At 41.5% G+C, this 10,814-nt stretch overlaps 1 protein-coding gene across 1 annotated transcript; it reads left to right on the plus strand.

Annotated features, from left to right (window-relative positions):
• The first annotated feature begins 475 nt into the window (after nucleotides 1-475).
• Nucleotides 476-1,900, plus strand: LOC131025968 (uncharacterized). Its single transcript, XM_057955748.1, has one exon. It carries the CDS (start codon nucleotides 476-478, stop codon nucleotides 1,898-1,900), a length of 1,425 nt encoding a protein of 474 aa, XP_057811731.1.
• The last annotated feature ends 8,914 nt before the right edge of the window (nucleotides 1,901-10,814 follow it).

Genomic DNA, 10,814 nt, shown 5'->3' on the forward strand with positions numbered 1-10,814 from the left:
AGTATGAAGAGGTGTCAGGACAGAAGGTTAATTTGGATAAGTCGACCTTTTTTTTTAGTGGAGGGATCTCTGAAGTTTCACAAACTCACTTGGCTGGATTGTTGGGGGTTTCTAGAGGAAACCAACGATCCACTTACTTGGGTATCCCGAGCACTGCAGGTAGATCAAAGATGGAGATTTTTCAAATGCTAGTGGACAGAACTAGAAAGAAAGCCAAGGATTGGAAAAGGCGTTTCCTTTCGGGAGCAGGAAAGATGGTACTTATAAAGGCGGTGCTTCAATCAATCCCCTCTTATATAATGAGTTGTTTTACTATCCCGGACTAGATTTGTCAACGTTTAAATAGTGTGGCAGCCAATTTCTTTTGGGGCCAAAAGCATGATGAAAGACGTATTCATTGGAGAAGTTGGAAGAAGTTGTGCATGGTGAAAGGTGATGGGGGTTGGGTTTTCGAGATAGCCTTTTTAATCAGGCGATGCTTGCTAAACAAGAATGGAGGCTGCTTACTAATGATACATCTCTTCTTGCTCGTTCTCTTAAGGCCCGATATTTCCCTCGTAACGATTTGCTTCTTGCTAGAAATGCTCATAACCCATCTTTTGCATGGAAAAGTATTCTAGTGGGCAGAGATTTACTTGGGGCTGGTTTGGCATGGAAATTGGGCAACAGAGATCGTATACGAATTGGTTTAGATCCTTGGCTACCTAATGGGAGAGGGCAGTTTGAACGTGCTAATGTGCTTGGTGATGGTGCAGGTTTGCGGGCTAGAGATCTAATGAATGAGGCAGATTACACATGGGATTTGAGAAAGCTGGAGGAGGTACTGGACCACAGAGACCGTTGGAAGATTCTGGTGCAAATGAAAGGGAGGCCTTATGAGCTGGATAAGCCATTTTGGCCTAGTGGAAAGCTTAATGAGTACTCTATTAGGTCTGGTCACCATCTTGCGATGGAGTTGCGAATGAGAAATGAGGCATCTTCATCATCTCCGTTTAGGATTTTGTGGAGTTGGATTTGGAACCTTGATGTTATCCCAAAAGTGCGTCATTTTATGTGGAAATGCCTTGCTGGTGCTCTCCCTTCGGCTATGGGTTTGAGGAGTAGAGGTGTTGATATTGATCTTGTGTGTCGACGGTGTGGCGAACATGAAGAAAAGGTGGAACATGCGCTTCGTGATTGTAAGTGGATTGAGATGCTTTGGGCTGTTTCTCCTATTCGGCTCTCGCCGATGCAGACGGTCTGCTCCATTCCGGATTGGTTCGACAAAATACATAGTTGTCCTCAAATGGAGACCCATGCACAGTTCGCTACTCTTGCTTGGTCCATCTGGTACGCTAGGAACCTGCTAGTTTTCCAGCAAAAAGAGATGACTCAGGTGGAGTGTTTGGCGACTGCTCTCCGTTCTCAATGGACATCTCCTATGCCTGCTACTCAGATTCAGCCTTGGGCATCCCGGGTGGCTTGCAGTCGGGAAGGACAGTTGAAGGTCTCGAGTGATGTGGCGGTGAAAGATGGGGTTGGTATTGGTATTGGTGTGGTGATGAAAGATGGGGAGAATAATGTGGTTGGTTGTGGAGTGTTCTCTGCTATTGAAGGTGAAGCGTTGGCGATGCTTGAAGGCCTTTTTCTTTGCCGGGAACGAGGGATCACGGATGCCATTTTCGAAACAGATTGCCAATCTCTTTTCTGGATTGTGTCCAAGAAGGAAGCTGATCTTTCTTACCTGGGAACAACCTTGAATGCAATCTATGGGTTGTTAAGTTTTTTTCGTCATGCTGTTTTTAGTTGGTCGCCTCGTGATAGTAATTTGGATGCCCATAGTTTAGCTTCTTTTGCCTTGTGTAATTCTGCTCCTTTTTCCTCTGCCGTAGAGCTTCCCTCTGCTGTAAACTCTTCTTGATTGGGTTTAATGCATTCTGGTTCTCAAAAAAAAAAAAAAAGGTTCGATATACTCCCTCCGTTCCTGAAATAAGTTCATCTTTTTCCTTTTTGGGACGTCCCCAAATAAGTTCCTCTTTCTTTCTTTTCATTTTTGGACAACTACCCACCACTAATAATACTTTATTTATTCTTACTTTTCACTTTTTCACAACTCCCAATATTAATTATCACACTTTTTCACCTTTTCACCACTCTCAATACTAATTATAACATATTTTTCTCCACTATCAATACACTTTATCACTTTTCCTTAAACCCCGTGTCGTCCCCAAAGAGGAACTTATTTTGGGGACGGAGGGAGTATATTGGTTAGCAGTTGGTAGATAGTTATTCGCAAGGCTTAAGATTGAAAGTAATTAATTATTGCTATTCTCTCCATCCCATAATAAGTGTCAACTTTATTTTCGGCACCAAAATTTAGATGAGGATGATTAAAGAATAAAGAGATAAAAAGTGGTGGAGTTCACTTTATTTTGTGAGATAAATAAAATTTAAGTGGAGATGATTAAGTGATGGAGTCCACTTCCTCTTTTAGTTTTTCGCTTTTATTAAATAAAATAACTTTAGTTATGCATTTTCAAATTTAAAAGATCACGAAAAAAATCAGAATTTATTGAAATATCGTGTATTTTACGAAAAATAACCCAATTAAATATAATTTTTTATTTTTTACTTTATCAAATAAAATAAAATTAATTATGCGTACAACTCTTTCTGTTATTTTATCATAAATGGAGGGATTACAATTTAGAAACTAAATTCTCTTAATGAGGTTTGAGTGTATTATAATTGGTAAACTTTAGGGTCTTGATCGCCTACGGTCAACTTTTAAATTTGGTCTTCTAAGAGATTTTGCGCCTGTTTATAATTGGGAAAGCTCATGTCTGGTAAAATTGCTACTTTAAATTTGTATCGTAACTACTCCCTCCGTCCCACTGTAAGTGAGACTCTTTCTATTTTGGGTGTCCCACCATAAGTGAGACTCTTTCCCTTTTTGGTAAAAGTTTTACTCTTTAAACACCTTTTCACTTTTTCACCTACACACAAAATACACTTTTCTTAATTTCCGTGCCAAAAAAAAAGGTCTCACTTAGCTTGGGACGGAGGGAGTAATAGATTTTGGCCCAATGAAACTTGGTTTCTATTGTTTGTAAAGTCAAACTTTTAGTTTCATTGCAATTTCAAATTCTACTCCCTCCGTCCCTAAAATAACTTCCTCTTTTTCCATTTTGGGACGTTCCCCAAATAACTTCATATTTCTTTCTTTCCATTTTTGGAAACCTACCCCACCACTAATAATACTTTATTTATTCTTACTTTTCATTTTTCACCACTTCCAATACTAATTATAACACTTTTCACAACTTCCAATAATAATTATATCATTTTTTCTCCACTATCAATACACTTTACAACTTTTTATTAAAACCCGTGCCGTCCCCAAAGAGGAAGCCATTTCAGGGACGGAGGGAGTATATAATCTTGTACGAAAGACAAAAAAATAAAAATAAAAATTTTGCATTATCAAATATATAGAAGTCAGGCCATTATGATAAATTAAAGTATTTAAATATTTTTGCTTCCGTTAATATTACGATGTCATATGCATCTATAAAGTGGTTAAGTATCAACTTTTATGAATGTAAATTAAAAGAATCAAATCAAAATAAATATCATTATATTAAAATCATATTTAAACTAATTATATATCTGAATCGGTATTCAAAAAAAGGGAAGTTAATTGATCACCTCGTAATTGCACTTCTTCATCTACTATGTCTTTATATTATCTTTGTTCGATAAAAAAAAAAGTAGAACACCATATATTATCTAAATGCTTAAACAGTAACAGTTTGATTATATAAGCAAGGCTGTGGAGAGCATTACAATAAAAAGCATAATTACATGCATGCATGGCAATTGGCAGGAAACCTGTCTCTCTCTAGCTACTATGCCAGATCAGAACAACATAGCCTAATTAAGAAGCTCATCCTCGCCCTCCCCGCCTTTCTAGCAACACAGCAACCATATCCCCAAACTCTCCCTACCTCAACAACAACAACACCCTCTCCTAGCCTATGTGCATTGTGATGCATCATAGCACTGGATCATCTCAAATCAACCCCTTCCTTCATCCACTCATTTCAAAAAAATTAGAAACAAGAATGGAAACCAGAAAAACCTAGAAATCACTACACAAGAAGATTTTCCAGAGTTCCTAAACATTGAAATTCAGTAACAGATTTTGGATTTTGCAAAGACGTAATCGATTTAACGTATTCCAAACATGTCAATCTCGAAGAAATATCTATCCAAAAAAAATCCAGTTTCACGTTTATGAATTAATTTTGAAAATTTTATGGAGATAAAGATTCTTATCTCCAGCTATTTATATTGGTTTGGGAAGGCAGCCAACGCAACGGCTGAGATTAAAGTTGTGTATCAAGCTTGCCAGAAACCAACAGACAAGTTTATCCCAGCCCAAGGCAGTTCTTCAGCCTTCAACAATAGGAAATTAAAGAGCCCAAAGTAAGACCCGCGCGCCGTATTAGAAACCAAAGCTAACCAAATAAATAATTAGGACATGGTTTGAGTACTCGAATCCTATATCGGACAGCAAATCATCAAGTCTCTAATATCCTATTCCACTAATCCTAGTCCTACCATTCATCAACAACCATTACTCATCATATAAACACATTTAACTTTCTTATTCAAACTCACAAGAAATTAAGCTATCAAGAAATAATTCAATATGGCATCCTGTGTGATGTTGGTTCCTAGCTTCCCGGTTCCTACATTCCGGACTAGGATCGTATACTCTGCCCCGGTGATATCCAAGTCCACGCTCGATAATATATTCCCGAAAAGCATAAATGGATTTAAATTTGGATTAATAGGCTGTCTTTTATTCGAAGAAGGAGAGGAGCCGCTGCCAATAAAGGATGTGTGTGGCTGCTTGCATTCAAGTTGGAACCCGAGATCAACTTGGCGACTGACTCCCATGGGCGGCGATGACTACTATTTGCTACAATTTTCATGCTTGGAAGACCAACTAAAAGTATCGTCTTCGCGTTCCTACCTTCTCAAAGGTGGTTGGATGGAGATTGAAGGGGTGTTGTTGCCGAACTATCACGTTAACAAGAAACTCCTGCCGGGCCCTTCCATTACTTTGGTGCGTTGGCATCCACCCCTCCCATTTTGGATCAAAGTCAACACAGATGACTCTGCTCGTGGATGTCCGGGTCCCTCATCGTGTGGAGGTATTTTTCGAGACCACAAAGGAAATGTTGTGGGATGCTTCTCATTGAAGTTGGATGTGGGAATTGCTTTTGAGGCCGAGCTTCAAGCATGTATTGGAGCCCTCGACATCGCACACGATCGAGGATGGAACAGACTTTGGTTGGAGTCCGACTCCACCGAAGTGGTCGAATTGCTATACTCTCGGTCCACCAATGTGCCAACCAAGTTTAAAGGGTGGTGGATGCGAGTCTTGAGCTATTTGGAGCATATGGAGTTCAGAGTTTCCCACATTTATCGTGAAGGGAATAGGGTGGCGGATGCGCTGGCCAATTTTGATACAGAGAGCGGATGGTGGAGTTTAGAGTTTCCCACATTTATCGTGAAGGGAATAGGGTGGCGGATGCGCTGGCCAATTCTGAATCAGACCAATTAAAGGCAATCCCAACCAGTTTCTAGTAGTTCTTCGTCAAAAAGGAACCAATGGAAGAAGGAAGCGCCGACGAGAGATAAAAAGAAGCCGTTCTTTAGGTCTCGACCCGAGGGTTCAAATTCAGCAAATCAGGGCAATCCAACAGTTACTGACAATCGAAATCAAGATAAAAAGTATTTCAAGTGTTAGGGATTCGGGCATATTATGAGTGAGTGTCCGAACAGAAGAGTTATGATCATGAGAGATGACGGCGAAGTTGTGACTGATGGTGAGGAGACCAATCCGGAGATGCCAGCATTGGAGGATCCCAACGAACAAGAAAAGGTTGAGAAGATTTTTTCACCTGCTGGGCAGCTTTTCATAGCTAGGAGAGTTTTGAGCACCCAAATTCAACCCAATGTTAGAGAGCAGCGGGAGAACCCTATTTCACACGAGATGCCTTATTCAAGACAAGGTGTGCAACGTTATTATTGATGGAGGGAGTTGCACGAATGTGGCTAGTAAAGCCATGGTTGAGAAATTGGGGCTGACCGTAGTGAAGCATCCCAAGCCGTACCGTTTGCAGTGGCTGAATAAGACCGGCGTCATCAAAGTTACAAGGCAAGTGAAGGTTCTTTTTCGCATTGGGAAGTATGAGGATGAGGTGTTGTGTGATGTGATCCTAATGCAAGCGAGCCACATCTTGTTGGGACGACCGTGGCAGTTTGATCGATGCGTAACTCATGATGGCTTCACCAACAAATATTCCTTTGAATTAATATAAGAAGAAGAAGGTATCACTTGTTCCTCTTACTCCTAAACAAGTTTATGAGAATCAAGTGCATTTGCAAAAGAAGGCGAAGAAGGTGAAATCTAAGGAGCAGCCCGAAGATAAAAGGAGAATGGGTTGATTCAAAAGTCATTTCTTGCAAGGGCTAGTGATTGGAAGTGGGCCGTGAAGGAGGAGAAGCCGATCATTGTGTTGCGATACAAGGAGAATTTGGTTACTACTAACGATATTTCTCTACCACTTCTATCAGTTCTGTTTTGCAGGAATTTGATGATGTTTTTCCCGATGATACACCTGCTGGTTTACCACTAATTCGAGGGATTGAACGTCAGATTGATTTTGTGTCCGGAGCTACACTTTCAAAAATTATGAGAAAGAAATAAAGAAAAGATAATTATGTGTGAGATATAATGACATTTGGTGTAAATAATGAGTTATGTGAGATATTTGTTATATGTTGACTTTTCTTTTTAATAAATCATCTATTGAATTGAAACATCCAAATAAAGAAATATGACCTATTAAATTGGGACGGAGGGGAGGGAGTATACCATTGAGACCCTTCGTGGTTATAGAAGGCTGATCATAAGTTTATAACCAATTATTCAGTTTTCCACTTGCATAAAATATAGGATACTAATTGTATTTAAGTGCATGAACTTTATGCCAAATTATAATTATAAAACTATATGTTTCAAATTTTAGTAAAATAATACTTGTTGTTTTGTTTGTTGCAATTAAAATCATTTCCAACTTTGACCCATTTTTAAAACTTTTAATTTGAAACAATTTTTTGTCAATTGAGACTTTAATTCAAAAAAATTAAAGGTTAGAGATGAACCTTTTTTACTAGAGCTGTCAAAATGGGCCGAAAATGACCCGACTCGATGGGCCCGTCCAGCCCGCCCGTAATTTTAGCCGGGCTGGGCTAGGATTTCTAAGGCCCAAAAAAAATTGGGCCTCCCTGGCCCGACCCATGCGGCCCGCGGGCCAAAAAGCCTGCTCGGCTTTTGGGCCAAATTGGCCTGTTAGTATATGGGTTAAAAATAGGTTATTTACCAATAAAATAAGCCTAGTAATTAAAATTTAAATTATCATTTTGAATAATATATTTCCTAATCAATATTAAATTCATTACTAATTTGAGTATCTACCTAATTAAGTTTAAAAATGAACAAGATGGAGAGATGGACGCTTTTCTCTCTAGGGTTTATCTAAAACCCTAGTTCTGCCGCCTTTGTTCTCGGCGCCGGTTTCCACTCCGGCGATGGCGGGCATCTCAGATCGATCAGCTCTCAACCTTCCTCCTATCTCCAATAACTTCCAGACGTCTGCTGCTGTTGTTTCTCCTTTTTCGCAAGGCAAAAACCCTACTAGTATTCCCTCAACTACACCACAGAATATCGTTGCTTCTAGTTCGACTTCTGCTGCTGTTTTATCGACGACTGGTTTCCCTTCTCTCCCCTTGCGGGAAGAGGCATCAAACCCTACTGCTGAAAGTCCGAGCCCTAGGAGGCAAGGCCTGCATGGGTCGGCTGTTGTTGTTGCTGTCGACAAAGGGAATGATCCGGCTGTGCTTGATGTTAGGACTGGCGAAGGCAATCGACAGTTAACAAATGGGAATAGATGCTCTTATGCCATGATTACGGCTCCTATTCTTGCTAAGCGGCCGGAGGTTCTCGCTCATCGATTCACCGCTCTTCGTGCTTATGATTCTGGACACGGGTATGTGTTGTCTTTACCTTCGGAATTCTGCAAAACTCGTGTTGAGGAATACAAGTTCGCTTTGATTGGAAGATTGCTTCTCAAAAAAGGAGACAAGCCGCGCTCGACTTTGGATTTGAAACAAGAACTTCAAGGTTTTTGGAAAATTTCTTCAGAGTGGAAACTAATACCTATGTGTAAGGGTTTCTATGTGCTCAAATTTCAGAATATGGAGGACAAAAAAATAGCAAGAGCTCAGACCCTTTGGAATTTGTCGTAGGGAACTTTCCGTATGCGTGAGTGGACCAAAGGTTTTAATCCCTACAAGGAAGTTTCTTTGCTTTGCCATGTTTGGGTTGGAATTTATTATCTTCCTGTGGAGTTCTGGCATCCTGAAGTCATTTCGGCGATCGGCAATGTGGTTGGAACGACGATTAAAACTGATGGAGTCTCTGCTTATGGCGACGTTGGACATTTCGCCCGTTTGCTTGTGGAAGTTGATCTTGCGCTTCCTTTACAGGAGTCTATGCATGTGCAAGGAGATGATGGTTCTTATTATGTTGAGTTTTATTATGAGCAACTTCCGTTTTTCTGTTCTCACTGCAAGATCACAAGTCATACCGTCGAAAAATGTAGGAAGTTTAACAAGCCGGAGGAGAAAAATGAGGACGTGGAGAAGGCGGCTGAACTTGAGATCATGCCTGAGGGGAAATGACAGTTGAAAACTTTTGATGAGACGAAGGATGATGGTTTCAGGAGGGCAAAGAAAGTCTCACACTGGAAGCCTAGAGGAACGTATGATGTACCTGCGGATAATGGATTTGCCGCGCTCGCTGAGGAGGAGAATGTGATGCAAGAGGCAAGGATTTTGGGACCGGACTTACTCCATGTTGTTATTAAACCTTGCGGGAAGGAGAGTGAGAGATTTGTTGAGGATTGTTCTTCAGACGAGGAGGATCGTGAGGAAGAAGAGTTCCGCTTTCAGCGGCAACAGATGCATTACAGCGGTGTTGATGAAGATGAGCAGCATGGGCTGGATTTATTGGAGCAGGCCGATGGCCAACAGGAGGCGGAAGCTCGCCCTGCTGTCTTTGACCAGCAGCGGTTGCCGTCTCCGGTTTCGGGACAACACACACCGTATGGCACTTTACACCAGGAATTTGACGTTCAGGACGAGCAACTTGTGATTATCAGCGAGAGGGATCATGATAGGCAACAACCGAGGGAGGAGAGGCAGTGGACTCATGTGAACAACATTAATTCTCCCTTGGATAAGCAGCAGCCGAGCATGGAGATGCAGCATCAGCAGGTGTTTTTCGATCAGCAGCAGCAGGTGACGTCCGAGCAGCAACAGCAGGTGACGTCCGATCAGCAACCTCAAAATCAGTTCGATGGTCAGACGCCGAGCATGGAGATGCAGCAGCAGCAGGTGATGTTTTCCTATCAGCAGCAGCAGGTGACGTCCGAGCAGCAGCAGCAGGTGACGTCCGATCAGCAGCCTCAAAATCAGTTCGATGGTCAGAACGCTTCCGATGATCAGAACGCAGCTGCTAGACAACAGGATCAGAGGACGATATCGGATAGTCGGCGAACGAAGGTTTTGGCTCTTGAAAATCAAATAAAAGTTCAGAGAGTTGCCTCTTCGGTTTTGCAAAATTCTTCGGAGCAACCTAAGAGGCCGAGAGGAAGACCTCCCAAGTCGGAGCAATTGCGTAAGCCTTGTGCGGAGAATAGTATTAAAGGACGTTTAAGGAAGCCTCCGGAGGTGCCCAACGCCAGATCGGAACAGATTATTCAAAATAAGCTCAAAGCTTCCTTTGATGCAGGCAATAATCCTAGAGATTATGTGGTGGATAGAAGCGGGTCATCCAGTGCTAGATCCATGAGTAACATCGCTTCGCAAAGCTGGGCGGATGAAGTGGAAGCGGGGAATAATCCCGTCTTTTTTCCTTAACTTCATGAATGTTATTGCTTGGAACGTCCGGGGTCTGACGGACGAGTCTAAGCGCCTCCTTTGGGAGCATTGTCGTACTTTCTCTCCTATTGTTGTTGGTATTATTGAGCCGAAGACGAATCTCAGAAATTCTAACCACAATTATTGGTCTTCTCTTAATTTGATCCTGGCTTTTCAGAATGAGCGGCAGGACAGATGTTCGAACATTTGGGTTTTACATCATCCTGACGTGGCGTTCAGATTGGTTTTTTCTTCGAAGCAGACGGTCATTGCAGATTATCATTGGAACTCTTTTGATTTCCGGGTGGCGATTGTTCACGGTGCCTCTACTCATACCTAGAGGAGGGCTTTGTGGGCTGATCTCATTAACTTTATTGCTGATAGTATGGTGATTTTAGGGGATTTTAATGCTGTTAAAGGTGCCCACGAGAGGATCAGTAGTTGTATGCCTAGTCAGACTTCTTGCAGAGAGTTCTGTGACTTTATTGATGACACTGGTTTTATTGAGTCGGCTACTTCTGGGCTTCAATTTACTTGGTCTGGTCGGCGTTTTATGCCTCGTCATGTGGAGTCTTTTCTTGACCGTGCTGTATACTCGGAGTTGTTCTCTTCTTTGTGGCATTCTGTTCATACTCTGAACTTGGCTAGATTGACTTCTGATCACTCTCTGATTGTGTTGCAGTGCAGTTTACCACCCCAGACCAGACATAGATTTTTCAGATTTTTAAACATGTGGGCGATGCATCCGAATTTTCATGATTTAGTGGAGAATT

Source organism: Salvia miltiorrhiza, chromosome 5 (genome assembly GCF_028751815.1).
Source record: "Salvia miltiorrhiza cultivar Shanhuang (shh) chromosome 5, IMPLAD_Smil_shh, whole genome shotgun sequence".
In the NCBI taxonomy this organism is placed as follows: domain Eukaryota; kingdom Viridiplantae; phylum Streptophyta; class Magnoliopsida; order Lamiales; family Lamiaceae; genus Salvia; species Salvia miltiorrhiza.